The following is a 19,584-nucleotide window of genomic DNA, read 5'->3' as shown; positions in this document are numbered from 1 at the left end:
ATTGGAAACCAGGCCAGCGCCTCCAGGGCGTTTGAAACTCAGTGGGACGGACAGTGATATGGAGTGAGGGACACAAGAAAACACTTGCAAGAATCAACTTTCCAACTTTGGATGAATGATGTTTTTCAGGCACATTATGAATAAACACACTATTTGTCATGCAGTGCAGCAATGAAGAGGCCATTGACTCATTCTACTCTTATATCTAGGCTGGCAGTGAAAGGTAGTTGATAGGAAAGCTAAGCCTTTTACCAATTGACCACATGCTTTAAGAAAGTGGAGATGCATAACTACCTTTACCCAGTGTTAATTTAATTGACTAAAACTATGACTAAAAATGTTCGTCAACAGCTTTTTTCCCATAAAAAACTAGAATAAGACTAGCCAAAAATAGATCTTCAATGACTAAAAGTGACTAAAAGTAAGTTTAGTTTTTGTCATTATGAATAAAACCAGGCTAAAATGTAATGATATTCATTGCACATTCAAAATCCATGATATTTCTGTACTGTGGGTAAATCTGTCAAAATACACTGCATCTGTAGTTATTTTGCCTCTCAGCTGTGGAAAGAAGGGATCCCAGGTTCGGAGGGGTGCATAGATCTACTTAACATGATTTGGTATCAGAAAATGAGAGAGTTAATGCTTGGACTAAAAGTTAAGACTGAAATGTAAAGACTTTTTATGGACTGATACTAGACCGAAATGGTTTTGAGTTTCCATAGACTAAAACTGTAAAGGACAGAAATGACTTTTATGACTTTTTTTTTCTATTTATCACCACAATTGATTCCAAAATGAACAATCAAGAAGGGTAGGCTTTTAGCCCTAAATTAAGGGGTATCAAAGAAATATGGAAATTTGTTTAAGTTTTTACAGCCAGTTTATTTAGAGTACCTCTATCACCAGGGACCCAAAAATGCACACAAAGACAAAATTGTTGGTACCCTTTGGTTAAAGAAAGAAAAACCCACAATGGACATGGAAATAACTTGAAACTGACAAAAGTAATAATTAAAAAACCCTGAAAATTAGCTGAAGAAAATCAGACATTGTTTTTTAATTGTGGGTCATAAGAACTATTTTTAGAAAACTGATGATACTTGCCTGCACAAAAATGATGGTACCCCTAGAAAAGACATGTTAAAACAAGGTGTTTCCTGTAATTAGCATCACAGGTCTCTTCATATTTGTCATCAGTCAGTCTGCCTATTTCGAGGGTGAAAAGTAGTCACTGTGCTGTTTGGTGTCATGGTGTGTACCACACTGAACATGGAGCACAGAAAGCTAAGGAGACAGTTGTCCCAGGAGGTTAGAAAAGAAAATCATAGACAAGCATGTTAAAGGAAAAGGCTATAAAATCATCTCCAAGCAGCTTGATGATCCTGTGACTAGTGTTTCAGAAGTTTAAGGTCCACAGGACTCTAGCCAACCTCCCTGTAGGAAGAAAATTGATGATGAATTGAAGAGATTAATAAATACCAATGGTAACCAAAGAGCTCAAAACAACTTCCAAAGAGATTAGTGGTGAATTCCAAGGTAAAGGTACATCAGTGTCAGAACGCAACCTCTGTTGCTGTTTGAGCCAAAGTGGACTTCATGGAAGACGACCGCGGTAGACTGCACTGCTGACAGCAAATAAGAAAGACTGGAATTTGCCGAAATGCATATTGAGAAGCCACAAAGCTTCTGGAAGAATGCCCTTTGGACAGATTAGAAAAAAACTTTCACATCAGCTCTATCTTCATAGATGCAAAAATGCAGCATGGAAAGAGAAGAACACTATAGCTACTGTGAAACATAGAGAATGCTCCATTACAATCTTGGTCATCTTGCACAGGGTGTCTTGAATCTGACCACAGTGCAATGAAATCTCAAGGCATCCTGGAGCCAAATGTGCTGCTCAGTGTCAGAAAACTTGGTCTCAGTCGCAGGCCATGGGTCCTCCAACAGGATAATGACCCAAAACACAGAGCTAAAAACAGCCAAGAATGGCTAAGAACGAAATGTTTGACTATTCTGAAGTGGCCTTCTATGAGCCCTGATCTAAATCCTGTTGAACATCTGTGAAAGGAGCTGAAACATGCAGTCTGAAGTAGGCATCCTTCAAACCTGAGACAGCTGGAGCAGTTTGGGCCAAAATACCTGGGACAGGTGAAGAAGTCTTAGTGAGATTACAGAAATCACTTGATTGCAGTGATTGCCTCAGGACAAAATATTAAGTTAAAGCTCGAGTATGTAACATTCAATGAGAACTGTGTAGAATCAACTCTACTCCCCCTCTCTTCCTGTTCTTCTCCGTGTTTGACCTCCATAGCTCCGCCCCTCTTCTCAATTACCTCCTTGCGAATGTGCATGTCCGCTGAATCGAATACTGACGTTGGCAAAGCTCTTGCGGAGTGATTTTGCTCCACTATTCCACTGAAATCAATGGCTGAATTACAGGTTAGAAAACACTTCATCTCAGCATGAACAAATTCTACATAGGACCAAACACCATCGTAACTCCACCATTGTATCAACTTCTCACTGAGCTGAGAGGCAGAAGCGCACCTATTACAGCAGCGAATAGGAATGCTCCCTTCGTGATTGGCTGCGAGTACTAGCCTCCTCATTAGCTGGAGCATAATCTCTTACTGGTTCTCCTCAAGTGAGAGTGCAGCGCAAGGAGGCGTTGCAGAAGTGTGTTATTCTTTTAGATGGCTTCAATAACAAGACCCTGATGGATTGTGTTGTTTTTGTGGGCATACACTAAAAATAAATTGCTTACTACAGCTTTTAGGGTACCATCATTTTGTTCCAAGACAGTTTCATTAGTTTTTTTTAATGATTCTGTTGAACCACAATTTAAAGGTGGTCCTAATTTCATTAGTTAATTTTCATTTATATTTCATTATTATTAATACTTCTGTCACTTTCAAGTTATTTCATTGACCATTGTGGAATTTTCTTTCTTTCAGGAAGGGAACCAACAATTTTGTCCATGTGTGTATTTTGACAATTGACTTGACAAGGAGTTTCATGACCAGGTGTGGTCTGTTCTTTCCTTGCTTTAAGACAAATGACACAGATAAAAGGTCTGAAAATTGTACTGAATAGGCATAGGGCAGATATTTGTCGGGAGCAATCAATATAAAGTCCAAGGAAGTCATAGTAGGCTGGAAAAAAGACAGCAAAACATCTGGTGTCCAAATCAACTATCTTGTTCATTCCTAGAAAGAAAGAATGGCTCAAAAACTTGAAAAGCCCAGGTGGCAATGGACAATAGATCATTGCAGAAGTCTTAATAAAGAAAAACATCTTCACAACATCTGGCTAAGTCATGGACTCTCTGGAAGCAGTTGGTGTATTACTAAGCCACAATTAAGAGCCACTTTCTAAATACAGAGGCTTTACAACAAGGTGCAAACCACTGACCACAAACAATCAAGAAGAATAAGGCCAGATTGGATGATAGCAAGAAACATCTAAAAAGCCACCCCAGGTTGGAATTGGATTCCCTGTGCAGATGAAACCAAGATTAAACTGTGCCAGAATGATGAGAAGAGAAAAAATATGGAAAAGGAAAAAAGCAGCTCAAATCCAAAGCATACTCCATTATCTGTTGAATTCATGATGTGACTGCTGATAGAAGAACAGACATGAGTTCTGAAGTGAATAAGGCTATACTCTCCACTCAGACTCACTCAGGGAGATAACGCAGTGTTAGCAATGCCTAAAGGCTCAGAATTCAGACTTCTGTAAAAAATCATCTTTATTTCAAGAGGTAAAAAGGATTAATTTTCACTTTCCTAATAAGGGTAGAGCACATGTGATGTTACAGAACAAAGCCAGGGTAGGAGGTTAGTGAAGTCTGTGAATTTACAAAAGAAAAATACATGTTGTTCAAAGGGTTTAGTTGTTTGTATCTATTACCTCTTGCATTATTCTATTATGGCTTTTTCTTATCAGTTTGAAATGTTTGGGGCTTTTGAGAAAGAACTTCTGGGGCTTACGCTCTGTAAGCTACAGGTATGGTTAAACACACATGATTTACAATACTTTGGGAAACTAGTTTAAGCTATACAAATAGTTGATTAATAGTTAGCTAACATAACTAGCTAGTGAGGGGTAGCTAGTAAAGCTAGCTAGTTATTCAGTTTAGACACTCTCGTTTTCCAGGTGCTGTAAAAGCAAACCTCAAAGTGGGCTATTTCATATTTGCTACTCAATGAGCCAGTGTGTTTAGCTAGCAAAAGATAGCTAACATACCTAGCTAATTAGCCCATTTGGGGGCTTATTCTTTTGTTTATTTTCAAGTGCCGTAAATACAAACTAAAAAGTACACTATTTTATTTGCTACACAATGAGCCAGTGTATGTAGATGGCAAAACCTAGCTAAGGTAGCTAGCTAGTTAGCCAGTTTGCAGGCCAATTCACTTGTTTTCCAGGTGCCATGAAAACAAACCATACAGTATTTCATATGTGCAAGTTACTTTGTTGACGTAACTAGCTAGCTAGCTAACTTTGCAACGTGATCACATAATCTAGCTAGCTAGTTAGCCAGCTAACTAGGTGATCCACTTTTATACTCTTTTTTTTTTTTTTTTTTATATTTTTAATATTTATTTATGACAATACACACAGGTACAAGCCCTGACATATACAAACAAACAACACTAACATATTCACAACAACACAACATATAAGGGAGATCAGTGCATGCTCATACTTAAATAAATGTTCAGTTCATTGTCAAAAGGTTCAAAATGTCCTATACAGGGGTATATCCGTTTTCAAAAACAAGACAAATACAAGCACAGCATTTCTCATATTAACCAGATTTAAGAGTCAATCAGATCAGATTAGATTAAATCAAATCAATATTTGCGATGATGATATGTGCCCCCACACCTGCTTCCAAATGGTTTCAGAGCTAAACTTAGTGTCAGTTAGTGTATCTGTTATTCGCTCCATGCCTAGAAGATTAAAAAACTCAAATATCCATGTTTCTATAGAGAAGCATTTTGGTTTATGAATTTTCCAGTTTGACAAAATCATTCTTTTTGCAGCCAAGAAGGCTAAACCAACTGTCTTCCTTTCTTGTCTTGTTTTTAATTGTACAGCTCTATGACCCAACAGGCACACAGATGGACATGGAGCAATATTTACATTAATGATCACTGAAATTAACTTACAGACTTCTGTCCAAAATAACTTGACTGCAGGGCAGAACCATAACAAATGCATCAAATTTCCCACTTGTCCACAATTATGCCAACAAAGACTTGAAACACTTGGATCTATTCTTTTAAGTCTAGAGGGAGTAATATAAGCTCTATGAAGAATTTTCAGCTGTATTACTCTACCTCGGACTGACTTTGAGATTGTTTTAATGTCACGCCAAATGTTTTCCCACTCTGCAGAAGTAAATTTGACCCCTAAATCAAGTTCCCATTGTGACTCTGTCTTTGAGTTCGGGTTTGGGGAAGAATGAAGCAGCAGCTTATATAAACCTGAGACTGCTCCTCTGTTTAATGATAAAAATCTGAATTTTTTATCAATGTCATAATTAAAATCAAAATACTCTTTGGGAAATTTGGAAACAATTGACTTTAACTGGGAGTACTGTAAAAAACTATTTGTATTCAAGTTATATCTTCTTCTAAGTTCCTCAAAGGGCAGAATCTCTCTGTTCTCTATGATTTGATAAATTTCTGTGATATTGTGATTGCACCATACCATATTAGCCAGAGGACTCCCTGCAGCTTTAAATGCATTGTTATACCATATTGGGGAGGATGGAAGAGCTGAACTTGTAATGTTCATTCTTTTATGAATTTCTCTGCTTATGTCACATGAGAACTTAATAACACAATTGTCCAGTTTTTTAGGTGGAGCAGGGGTGTACCAAAGTGAAGATAATGACACAAATTTGTTCTTCTCCTTTACAAGATGTTCTTCCAGCCAGTCCCAACTTCCTTTGTCTCTACTCTTTTTATAGCCCCAAGTAAGTGAATACCTGGCATTAAATGCAAGATAATACAAATAAACATCAGGGAATCCAAGACCCCCTTTGTCTCTTGGTAGGGATAATTTTTTCTGATTAATTCTAGGCTTCTTGTTATTCCATAGAAAAGAGGAGAACATTCTGTTGACATTATCAAACCAAGATTTCTGAATAAACATAGGAATAGAGGACACAAAAAAATTCAATCTTGGAAGTACATGCATCTTTAACACTTCAGCCCTACCCCATAAGGACAGGGGCAGAGCAGACCATCTTTTAAGGTCTTCCTTAATGTTAATCAATAGAGGTTTGGCATTTAAGTCCCATATTTCATTGATAGGTGATCTAATTTTTATTCCCAAATATTTCATGCTTTCTGCTCTCCAGACAAAGGGAGCAGATCCAAGATCTGTAAAATGTATAAGCATGTTCAAAGGTATGGCTTCACTTTTAGTCCAATTTATTTTGTAACCTGATAGGCTACCAAATGAGTTAATTATTTCTAAAACTCTTGGTATAGAGTATGAAGGTTTTGACAAAGTCAACAAAATGTCATCCGCATACATATTTAATTTGAAATCATGGCCACCAATCAAAATGCCTGTAATTTCTTTATCTTGTCGGATAGCACATGCCAACGGTTCTAAGGCTAAAATAAAAAGAAAAGGAGATAGGGGACAACCTTGTCTAGTAGAACGCCAAAGTTGAAAGGGAGCTGAAATCATGCCATTGCTCTTTATTGCTGAGACAGGTTCCTGATATAGTGCTCTGATCCACTGTAAACACCTTGGACCGAAACCATATCTGGAGAGAGTCTCGAACAGGTACGACCACTCAATTCGATCAAAAGCTTTCTCAGCATCCAGTGAAATTGCTACCACTGGATGCTGAAGAGAGCTAGCCATCTGCATGGTTTGCAGGAGCCTTCGCATATTGTCGGATAGAAGCCGCCCACGGATAAAGCCAACTTGATCAATATGAATTAAATTTGTAACAACTTCTTCCAGCTGCTTTGCTAACATTTTTGCAAAAATTTTATAATCATTATTAAGCAAACTTATTGGCCTATAGTTTTCCACATCTAAGTGGTCTTTCCCTGGTTTTGGTTGCAATGATATGATGGCTGTCCGCATTGTTGGTGGCGTAATCTGTTCCTCCACAGCATGATTAAACAAGCAAAAAAGCATAGGCATGAGTTCTTTTGAAAAACACTTATAGAATTCTGCAGTGTAACCATCATTACCAGGTGCTTTACTGTTTGATAGAGATTTAATTGTGTTGTGAATTTCTTCCTCAGAGATAGGTGCCTCCAGTTTTCCTTTATTTTCTTCCTTCAACTTTGGTAAAATTAATTTATAAAAGAAATTGTTTAAATCTTGTTGTTTGGCCTTATATTCAGATTTATACAAGGATGAAAAATAACTTCTAAAGGTATCATTAATAACTCCCTGATCTCTAGTAATCATACCAGTACTGTCCCTTAAAGAAATAATGGAGTGTTTTTGTTTAAGTTTTTTTAATTGATAAGCAAGCATCTTCCCTGCCTTTTCTCCATCTTCATAATGTGACCTTCTCAATTTATATAAAGAAAAAGCAGACTCCTCATGTAACATTGCTTGTGCCTCTGCCCTTGTCAAAAGTAATTCCTGTTTAAAAGAATTGTTCAATGGTTCTCTCATATGTTTCAACTCAAGATCTTTAAGCTCTGATAGCATTTCAGTTTTCCTCCTCATCTTGTCCTTGTTTTTATATGATGCATAACTGATAATCCAGCCCCGACAGGTTGTTTTAAATGCCTCCCAGACTATTGAAATGGGAGTTACTGGGTTCATATTTATTTCAATAAATTATTTGATATTCTTTGTAATTAATGTGACAAAAGTATCATCTTTTAACAATGAGTTGTTAAAACTCCAGTGTTCAGGCTTTGATTTCCTTTCATTGGTGGGACAAAAAGTTATTGAGATTGGGGCATGATCTGAGATGAGGAGACTATGAATTGTAGAGTCTGAAACATTTGCAATTAAGGAATTTGATAAAAGGAGATAGTCTATTCAAGAATAGGAATTATGATTCTTTGAATAGAATGTATATTCTCTTGATTTTGTATTAAATAAGCGCCACACATCAATAATTGACTGTGTCTCTAGTAGCTCTTTAAAGGCTTGAGAGAGAGATTTATCAGCTGGTAGGGGTGGACTTGAGCGGTCCATTGATGCATTGCTTACCAAGTTAAAATCCCCTCCCACTAATAGTGGTACATTTTTAAACTGAGTTAGCAAGATATTTATTGAGGACAAGAAACTGGCCTGTGCCAGATTTGGAGCATATAAATTCATCAAAATAATTTTACTCTTCTCCAGTTCTCCTGAGACTATTACCCATCTTCCTTCTTTATCTGTGATCACATCCAAGACAGTGAACAGTACTTTCTTAGAAATGAGAATGCAAACCCCTTTCGAGGCACTTGTACCTGGAGAGAAGAAAATTTGTCCCACCCAGCGTTGTTTTAACTTTAAAGACTCTTGTTTGGAAAGATGTGTTTCTTGTAACAGTGCTATGTCACAATCAAGAGATTTTAAGTGAGATAGGACTTTAAATCTTTTCACTGGATTTTGGATTCCATTTATATTCCAAGAGATTACTTTAATTTTATTCATGGCCAGACTATCTGATGTGTCAGGCTACGGGAGATGTGAATGTTGAGTTGAGTGTTGTTTTCAACTGAGAGCGCTTTGAGTGTGGCGACAAAAACAGCTGTCAAGGGTGTTTTTTCTGCCCAGGGTGCTGAATGCTTAGTGCACTGGACTACATTGGTTTTGAGTTGCTATAAGTGAAAAAAGCGCAGGCCCTTATGCTCCCTCTCCACCACAGGAACATCAGTCTGGGTCCAGCACTGAAGTGGGGTTATAAATTCTGGTCTACATCTCACTCCAAAGGTGTTATTGGCATCAAGGTCAGGGGTCTCTGCAGGCCAGTCAGTTTCCAAACCAAACAGGGAAACCCCATGGTCTACCCTTCTGGTGGTGTAAAACAGATAAAGGACAAGTTCACACTTTTAAAGTTTAGTACTCTCTGTTGAAAGGGCTGGACAATAAGGAAGAGGGTTGAACAAATTGTACATGTTGGTGTATTGAGTGTCCTCTTAAAAGTGTCAGGATGAAACTGACCTCAGGGTGTTATAGGCCCATGTGGTGGATCAATGGCTTCAAACTGGAGTCCCAGTTTGCAACAGCATCAAAACAGTGTCAGCCACACTCCACAGTAGGATCTCATCCGTCTCCACAGAGACCACTAATGAGCCCTGATGTTTCCACAAATTTACCTGCTCTTTTATTCTGGAATTTTTCTGAACACTTGAGATAAGGACCTTAGAAAACATGTAAGTAGACCACCTTTCATTGCTTCTTTGATTTCAATGGGATGGAAAACCTACAAACTGATGTATCCTTTGGCAGATGATAACAATGTGACAGAAGATGGGCGATTGGAACTTACTGGGCAGTATATTAGAAGAGGTCCACATTCATTCCACCATTGTGGGGAAGATCTGGCTCACCATCCTCTTCATATTTCGGATGCTCGTTCTTGGTGTTGCCGCTGAAGATGTCTGGGATGATGAGCAGAGTGAGTTTGTCTGCAACACTGAGCAACCAGGGTGCAAGAACGCCTGCTACGACCGGGCATTCCCCATCTCTCTTATCCGTTACTGGGTCCTGCAGATCATCTTTGTGTCTTCTCCCTCTCTGGTCTACATGGGTCATGCACTGTACCGTTTGCGGACCCTGGAGAAGGAGAGGCACAGAAAGAAAGTGTGTCTGAAAGCGGAGCTGGAGGGCACAGATCCAGTCCAGGAGGATCACAAGAGGATCGAGCGAGAGCTCAAAAAACTAGATGAGCAGAAGAGAGTGAGGAAAGCTCCCTTGAGAGGATCCTTGTTGCGCACATATGTTATCCATATCTTGACAAGATCTGCGGTGGAGGTGGGCTTCATTATCGGTCAGTACGCTCTGTACGGGATTGGACTGTCTCCTCTGTACAAATGTGAGCAGTTGCCTTGCCCCAACAGCGTTGACTGCTTTGTGTCTCGGCCAACAGAGAAAACCATTTTCATGTTGTTCATGCTGGTAATCGCTGGAGTTTCTTTATTCCTCAACCTGCTGGAGATTTTCCACCTGGGCGTGAAGAAGATCAAAGAGATCTTGTTCGGATACAAATACGCAGATGATGACAGTGTGTACAGGTCAAAGAAAAACTCATCGGTACAGCCGGTCTGTGTGCTTACTAACTCATCACCACAGAGGCTGGTGCAGCTCACACAGAGGACCTGCTCCTTTGTCGAGGAGCCTTTGAGTGTTATCCTAGGGGCCCCCCAGAATCAGGAGGGGTCCAGCAGCTCCAACCAGCAGGCAAGCCAAGCTGACATCCAGGGTCTCCATCAACTGGGGGCAGTGGAGCGGCGCCTCACCCTGGACAACAGGAAGCCGTCAAGCAGCAGTAATGAATCGAACGGACCTCAAAGCTCAGTGAAGCCGCAGTACGGAGGACCTCGACCCTCACTGACAGGGGGTCATGTAGATATGCAAGCGCCGAGGAAGCAGAGCAAAGTGAGTGTTTGTAAGGACTTCAGTGACTTCAGTGATTCTCCGGAGAGTGGTCACCACCCCAGCACCAGAAAGTGCAGCTTTATGTCCCGAGGAATGTCCGATGGGAAGATGGGCACTCCGTCTGACAGCATGGGCTCTCAGAGTGGGACTGACATGGAGGCCCAGCTCCTGAACGAGGGGGAGAGTCCCATGATGACACCACCACTTCCAGCTGCTGGAAGGAGGATGTCCATGGTAAGAGCAAAAATTATCATCACTGTTTGTATTGTTTGATCTGGAACCAATACAGAAAAGTGTATATAGGCTAGAGCCCGACCGATATGGGATTTTTGGGGCCGATGCCGATACCGATATTTGGTGCTAAAAAAAGCCGATATCCGATATATTTGCCGATATCTGATATGTTGGCCGATAACCGATATTTTGGCCAAGTATGAAATAAGAACATTGATATACACAGGATATATACTGAACATGAACACAAATGTGGACATGTGAATAACCAGTTGCATTTATCTTTGCTTATTTCACAAAGATGCAACTTAGACGTCATTAAAACGCTGTATAATAGTCGTATACTGTGGCTGTGGACCATATTAGACAGGAAAATGATAAATGGAGAGCCATATTTACATCACTGTGGCAAATATGCACATAGAATATGTTTACAATGTGTTTCTTGATAACCCCGAGAAAGGCCACAAGCTTAAATGCGCCTGTCTTATAAAGTTGTTCTCTAAAGATCTACTATTAGTGAAACTTTCTGTCTCCACACTGGTAGAATATGTCACAGGAAAGATAAACACTGTATGAATGCTTTTCTGGTTTGTGCTTTTCAAGCCCGGTTTAGCATTTCTATAGAGAAACTCCATTTACTTGCACAGAATGCTTTATTTTGAATAGTTCCTGACACACTTCGGGGGGGGAGGGGCCAGGCACTCCAGCTGAGTTCAGCATGGAGACACACAGAGTGACAGGAGCAAAAAGAGAGAGACAAAATCCCTGCACAGCAAAAAAGTTAATATATCGGCTACATATTGGCCGATGTTGATTAATCTGTGAAACGCTATAATCGGCCCGATTAATCGGCCCACCAATAAATCGGTCGGGCTCTGATATAGACCCTGCTTACAAACATCACCAAAATATGCGGCATAAACTGATATCAGTTACCAGTGTTTATCTGTTGTGTCAAATCAATTTCATGCTGGCATCTGGTATATCTAGCTGCTGAATCAAATCAAAGATTTTTGACAGGGCAGAAAAGTGACCAGTTAGACAAACTCTAATCTGTTTTTATGGCATAATGTAAGAGAAAAAGTTGACTGTAGAAGTAGGCAAAAAGAAGTATAACAGTAACTATAAAAAGTATTCACCCCCTTGGATGTTTTACCCCTTTATAGAATTTATAAATCAATCATAGAAAATATAATTTGTGTTTTTTTTTCTTTACAAGAAATGTCCCTCTTTAATGTCAAAGTGAAAACAAATTTCTACCAAGACATGTCAGAGAAATCAAATTTGTAATGTAAAATAGGTGACTGCATAAATATTCACCCCCTTCAAGTCAACATTTAGTAGATGAATCACACAGCACTGAGTCCATGTGGATAGGTCTGGGTCACACATCTGGACACTGCAATTTTATTCTATTCTGCTTTGCAAAACTGCTCAAGGTCTATCATGCTGCACTGGGACTGGACATGAACAGCCCTTTTAAAGTCCAGCCACAAAGTCTCTTTTGGATTTAGGTCTGGTTTTTGACTCGGCTACTCCAGAATATCCATCTTGTTGTCTTTAATCCATTTATGTGTAGCTTTCGCTGTATGCTTTTGGTCTTGTCCTGCTGGAAAATATACCTTATATATTCTGCTGCATTCATATTAATCTCTATTTTTACAAGCCTGCTGCGAAGCACCCCCACAGCATGATGCTGCCACCATTGTGCTTCACAGTCTAGATGGTGTGTCCACCAAACACAGTGTCTTGTCTGATGGGCAAAAGCACCATTTTGGTCTCACCAGACCAAAGAACCTTATTCCACTTGACCATGGACTCCCCCATATGCCTTTAGTGAACTCTAATCGAGATTTGATCTGAGTTTTCTTCAACAGTAGCTTTCTCTTTGCCAGCATTGACCAGTAAAGAACCTGGGCAACAGTTGTTGTCTGCAGAGTCTCTTACATCTCAGCTGCTGAAGCTTGTAACTCCCTCAGAGTAATCATAGGTGTCTTGGTGGACTCTCTCACTAGTCTCCTTCTTGCATGGTCACTCAGTTTGTGAGGACAGCCTGATATAGACAGATTTACATGTGCCATATTCCTTCCATTTCTTGATGATGGATTTAACTGTACTCAAGGGGATGTTCAGTGTCTAGTTTTTTTTTTTTTTTTGCATCATTCCCCTCACTTACATTTTCACAAACCTTTCTTCTGAGTTGCTTGAAGTGTTCTTTTGTCCTCATGGCGTAATGGTAGCCATGCATACTGTGGAAATCTGTTTTGACTTTGCCATGAAAGACTTTTTTGGGTCAAAAAGGCTGAAGTATATTGACCATGATTGATTTATAAAATCAGCAGAAGTGTAATACATCAGTATCAGCTAATTTCCACAATTGGTGCATCTCTTCTGAGTAAAACTGGCAGTCATGCCGTAGTGTCAGACAGTAAAATTGCACTAGTGCGTAAAAAAGGAGGGCTCAGGTGTTTTTGTTCCTTTTTTTGTGGTAGTGTGATTTTTAGACATTGTGAAGCATTGTGTGAATGTAAGCCCATGAAATATTTACCTCTAACCTCAGAAATCATGTCTGTTCACCCTAAAGTCAGAGTGGACTTTTGTGTAAAGTTTGAAAAGAATACCTCAAAGCATTCTTGAAATACTGTGCTCACAAGCAAGAGCTGGACATGAGACTCAGTGACCTTGATGACTGACCTCCAGAATGTATCCTCTTTATCCCTAAGCCGGTGTGGACGTGTGTGAAAAGTTCAAAGAAAATCTTCAAAAATATCATTGACATATCTTGTTCACAAGCATGGAAAAACGACTTTAAGCAATGGGTGTAATCTTTGACTTTGTAAATCTTGCCAGTTCATCTTTGAGTCAGAGTGGACATTTGTGTGGAGTCTTTAGAAACTCCCCAAGGTATTCTGGAGATAATATTTTAAAGTGAGAGATGATCATGGAGCCCAATGATCTGGCCCTTGTACCTTCAGACTGCACTTAGCTTATTCTTGTGTCATAGCAGATATTTCTGTAAAGTTTGAAGACAATATGTGGAAGTTTAGTTCAGATCCTTAAAGGTGCTCTTGAGATATAAATGTCCACAAGCAGGGGATGAACGTGAGTCCTACAGACCTTGAACTTTGACATCAAAAATATAATCTGAGTGGACGTCAAAGCTATCTAGAGATTCTGCTTTCATTAGAATGGCCCAGACAGATGTAAGGGCATATACAAATATACAGATGGTCACTATTGTGAGTGCCAAGGCATAAAAGGTTACGACTCAGTTCTCTGGTAAATACGACTAAATAAAGCAGTAAATTTAACAAGCTGCATAAACATAGCTGTTTTAGTGGTTTGTGGATCCGCACCTGGGAAAAAATGTGTGGCAAAAAGTCAGTTATGTGCTTTTATTTTGAAGGAAATGTCTATTTACTCATTCCATAACATCTTATGCTCCATGTCAAGTCCAACCTGCTCCACTTGACAAATTTAAGGAACTTGGGTCACCATTTGTAGTTAAGAGATGTTGGTGGGTCCTGTCACTAGTTCAGCTGAGAACCACTGGTATACAGTGTTTTCAAAAGAATGCCAATATTAGGGCTTCCTCTTTGTAAGAAATTATGGAAGAATAAATAAGGAAATTGGTTTTGGGTGGACAAGTCGAAAAATAAAATTATAAAACAGAGATAGAATAATAGCTGACCAGAATATACATGCAACAGAATAACTTTTTAAAATTAATTTTCACTTCGGTTTACTTCTGTATGCTTCAATAAAAATTGACATTTTTCTCTTTATATTTAAATAAGTCAATTTGTTCTGCACTTTTTAAAGATTTTGGATAAAAACCTATTCCAGACACGTATGAATGTATTTAATTAGAAAACATTTTAACATTGTTCTTTGTTTTTATTTAAACAGTCTCGTTTTGCATTTAAATAAAAATAATCTATTTTAGAAACAAACAGCTGTATTTAAATAAATTCACTTTTTTTTTTTGCTTTTCCTTAGAGGAAACAGATGTCAGTGATGAAATGTCTTTAGCTGGGACTGCCTGCTGACTTCCTTCGTTCTCTTTCTTTCTTCTAAATTTTTTGTGAAAGGGCATCTCTGCGACTCTATAAATACAACTACCAAACTATTAACGCAAAATTAATGCCATTAGTTTTCTCTCAATGCCATCTGCCCTTCAGCTGTGTTATCAGAGAGATGATTGATTTTCACTTTAGTGTGGACAACACGCCTGTTTTTTTTAAGCACATCCTAAAATCAACAATTTAAATCGGTCTGCATTCATCAGATCTCTGCTGCCCTCTGCTGGTAAATATTCCAATGTAGAATTTAACCTCCTCATTTTTCCTGTTATAATTTGATTCATGTAGGACCAGGATGATTGATGATTGATGTTGTCATAAATAAAACCAGTTATTATAGACTTAAACGTTTTGGTGTGTAGTTTATTATTCAACATATATATATTGAATGTGGACAAGAAAAACTTGACTTTAAAAGGAAAAACATAAATAATAAATAATAATGTAATATGATATTTTGTATTTCACACTTTTCAATAACTGCCAAGCAAAAGAATAAGGTTGATCAAACGTTTTTCAAAGTTGCTTTAAATGTTTTGCTCTTACAAAATTATTTTCGCTTCATGACTGACTTAGTGGCTGCATGATTCAAAATCGGAGCAATTTTCAATATGCAGTGATTAATTACATCGAAAAAGTTCCCATCTTCACCAGAACTTTCCACAACCCCATGGAGTGTCAAGACTCACACTTTGAAAAGCATTATGCTTTAAAGGGGCTTTTCCAACCAAAATTACCTGGGAAAATGTTGCTCCAGAAACTTCTCTTGACTTTATGGTTCCTGTGGTCCACTGCTGTTTGTATTTCCAGCAGGGTTTGAATTAATATTATGCAGATCAGGCATCCTGATACAAACTAGGTTTCAGGAGGACATAGTATATTAATAATGTATCAGATCTTTTACCAGTAAAGAACTAGAATGGCCGTCTGAGGTGGCAGACCCACGCCTAAACAGCGCCACTGAGGAACTCACGCTCCCATTGATTAGGCTACTATGGTGTTCAAAATTCGAAGTCCGAGAAAAACTGAACGGGTGCGTGGATTATCACCAAAATCTAATCGATTCTTCCCTGTCACTATCCCAATATTCCCTGAAAGATTGGTGAAGATCCGACTTTCCGTTCTTGAGTTAGCTTGGGTAAATAGAAGAGTAGAGTTGCACGAAAGGGTTCTTGTTCTTGGGGAAAGTTCCCTGAAAAGACCCTGGAAAACCATGGGATTAAACTAGTTTATTACTGCTGTTTTGATGTTTGTTTGCAACACTTGAAGTCTAAATTTACCAAGAAACTGTTTCAGACTGGGGTTACCTCTGTTAAGTGGCAAATGCCATTTCATTCTTGTGCTTTATTATCTTCAAACAGTGCTAAAGTATGGAGGTGAGAAATATCTTACATTAATCACAAAAAAAGTCAAAGAAGCGTAAATTAACCCACAAGAGCCCTCACCTATTTCTCATCAAAGCTAAATTATTTGGGACATAACATGCACTCAGTAGAAACACATTTCTGACTTAAAAAGAACACTTATCTTGAAGGTCAAGGAGAGAAGATGTCACATATATGTCACTTTAGGCTTTTATGGCTAATTTATTTTTATTATCCAATAGGAAAAATATATTTACTTTCCACTCTTGATTGCCAAGTGGCATTACTTATCATTTCATTTGTATTTATACAGCATAGATCGAAATCAATTAGATTGAACAATAATCATTTTCATGTTTTTTATGTCAATACAAAAACCCGGTAAATGGGCCCCCCACAGTTGTGATTCTTTGATAACAACAATGCACGTGTGCTAGATAGGTAGAAACAGGGCTTTTTAACCCCATTTAACCACTATTTAAACCCTATTTTCCTACTTCACTTAGCCATTTTTGGCCGCTTTATACTAAATACTGCCACTTTTTAACAGCTTTTCACCATTTTACGACCCTTTATTACATTTCTGCAACCCATTTTTACCTTTTTTTTTTTAATTTTCTGCAACCATGTTCTGTTTTTAGCCATTTTTTCCCCACTTTAACTTATATTTGGCCACTTTTTGACCTTTTTTTACAAGTCTATCTGGCTAATATAACCCATTTTTGTCACATTTTTGCCCATTTTTGCCTCTTCAACCTATTTTGGTCTATTTTCACCCATTTTTGTCACCTTTAAACCACTTTTTCATATTGTCTTCACATTGTTCCCCTTGTTGCATTTCTGTATTCAATTTTGCCATTTAGTCCCATTGTTGCTTCCTTTGAACCATTTCGCTACTGTTTCCTCTAATTATGCCCCTTTTTTCTAAACCCAATTTCATTTTTTTCCATTTCTAAGTTATTTTTCTCACTTGTAGCCCAGTTAACAATATCTGGCAATTTTTTGCAACTTTTCTGGCACTTTTTTTCTCCACTTTTGCCTATTTTAAAATTTTCTGCAACTGTATTCTACTTAAAGTAGTACTACTTTTACCACCTTTTACAGGACATTTAAATGTCATGTGAAACATGTGTTACGGTGGGTCTTTATGGATTAAGATGAAGCATTACAACTTGACAATAAGCAGCAACCAACATTAACAGCTATCAAAAATAGCATTTGTGTCTGATGTCATATTTAATGAAGTTCCTTCATGTTAACCCAGCTTGGGTTCAATGATGCTTTCAGGCTGCTATTACACTCAAGACTAAGGGCAAAATGAAAGAAATTACATTTGGCCTATTTTGAACCTTTCTTGGAGGTGCATTCAATGAAATTGTTTATAGTTTGAAAAATCAAACTCAAAGTCAAAGTTCAAGACAACTATGTATGCTTTGAACCTGCCATAGGTGATGCACTGTGGGTCAGAAATAAACAGGTTTAGGCTGTTTTTAAACTAAGAGAAGTTTTATATTGGTTTGAAATGATAACCACATATTGTCTGACCTTTTTTCTCCTTGCAGAGCATGATCCTGGAGCTGTCTTCAATCATGAAAAAGTAAAATAACAGTGACTGTTATTGGACCAGAGCTACAGGCCTTCTACAGGATTTCTACAGGGACTTTCAGATCTTCTGCTTGTATTTCATGCATACTGTCCACATGTTTACACAGTATGTAATTCACACAAACAATATCTCAATCTTTAACATGTTAATAGACATTTCAGTGGAAAAAGATGCTTTGTAATGTGTACCATGTGATGTAAAAATAATATCTCCAGCTTTTTATTTCTTTTGTATTGATAGCTTTCAAGCTTCTCATTCATCAGTTTTATGGCTCTTTCAAGATGCTGCAAATCAAATATGAATCTAAATTTTATTTGGCTGAAAGCAAGAAAGACTGCTCATAAGATGAGACAAAAGAAAGTCTGTTGTAGCATTATTTGACAAAAGATTGTAATTACAAAATGTGGAATTGGCAGCCACAAAAAATGAGGGAACTCTCTAAATCAGAGTTTATTTATCAAACAGAACAAGCTGGAGAAGAGAAGGGCTCTTTAATCTTAACATTTGACTGAGAATGAGGCCTGATGCTATTCATGAATATATCTGATAAAATAAAACTTTTGTTTTTAATACTTTTGATGTCCTGATTGTTCCTTTTAAGATGTATTGGGGATTTTAGTCTTTATCTGGACAGGACGGTTGATAGAGAAGGAAATCAAAAGGAAAGAGAGGGGAATGACGTAACAAAGAAGCCATAGGTCCAAAACACTAATATAAACCTAAGCCTTATCTCCACCCTAAAGCCTAAGCACTGACTTTAGTGGCATCTGTAATGTGTCGGTCAGCGAGGGCTTGAGATGGTGTAACGTACAAGTAATGGGACATACTATTAACATCACATGTAAGACAAGCTGTAACATTAAAAAGTGAGAGAAAAAGCTCACCAACTGAATATGTTGTTATCAAAAACTGTACACAGTAAACAAATGGTTTTGTTTCACTGTTTCATTATAAATAATGGGGGAGAAAAGCTGTTAAAAGTGGAATTCATGCTTAATACTGCAAGCTACTCATAAAACATTCTAAGATTGCTTGAACCATAAAGTTGACATAAAGGGATATTCTGGTATTTTTGAGGATGGGTATTATCCTCCAGAGATTTCAGTGAGTGTTGCCTCTTCATACAGGACGTGCTGGAGGAAGCTAGGATATTCAGTGTGACAGAGAGATACAGTTTCTCCGCATAATTTAGAAAGTTTAAAGTGAAACTGGGCCAAAAACAATGCTAGATCAATTGTACACTATACCAAAATCTTTTGAAGCATTTTATTTTTAAACTCAGAAAGCTTCTGTTTTTTGCACTATTTTGCAAAATGAGCTTCATGTCATGCAGAAAGGCCTGGGCCATTTGGACTAGTGCTAAAGGCACCGTCTCACTTCTTCGTAGCTGGGTGTTAATGCTCCGGGCATCCTGGCTAATCAGCAGCAGCAAGGTAGGAAGAGCCATCAATGAATGGAAGACTGCACTGAAGTATTCATAGTGGTGAATTTTGTCTTTCTTCAGGACTACACAGATAAACTACGATGGCTGGATTTTACTGTTTTAATGGAGGTTACATTTGAGATCATCAGTTCACAAGGACTAGTATTGGACAGTTGATGGTAAGACTCAATGTTTATTTGTAATGCAGTAGTTAGTTATTTGTTGGGACGATTCTTTGAAAGAAGAGAAGGATGGTGTTTGTATAAGCTGCTGATT

At 38.2% G+C, this 19,584-nt stretch overlaps 1 protein-coding gene across 1 annotated transcript; it reads left to right on the top strand.

Moving 5' to 3' along the window:
* Positions 1-9,468: 9,468 nt before the first annotated feature.
* On the top strand, positions 9,469-17,880 carry gja10b (gap junction protein alpha 10 b). Its single transcript, XM_041805535.1, has 2 exons — positions 9,469-10,830; positions 17,842-17,880. Exons 1-2 carry the CDS (start codon positions 9,469-9,471, stop codon positions 17,878-17,880), a joined length of 1,401 nt encoding a protein of 466 aa, XP_041661469.1.
* The last annotated feature ends 1,704 nt before the right edge of the window (positions 17,881-19,584 follow it).

Source organism: Cheilinus undulatus, linkage group 14, assembly GCF_018320785.1.
Source record: "Cheilinus undulatus linkage group 14, ASM1832078v1, whole genome shotgun sequence".
In the NCBI taxonomy this organism is placed as follows: Eukaryota; Metazoa; Chordata; class Actinopteri; order Labriformes; family Labridae; genus Cheilinus; species Cheilinus undulatus.
This window is presented reverse-complemented; position numbering and strand designations above follow the sequence as displayed.

Excerpts from the sequence above, each read along its gene's own strand:
- gja10b (XM_041805535.1), top strand. The coding sequence starts at position 9,469 with ATGGGCGATTGGAACTTACTGGGCAGTATATTAGAAGAGGTCCACATT. Across the intron at positions 10,831-17,841 it reads CTGGAAGGAGGATGTCCATG|AGCATGATCCTGGAGCTGTC; the intron begins GTAAGAGCAAAA and ends TTCTCCTTGCAG.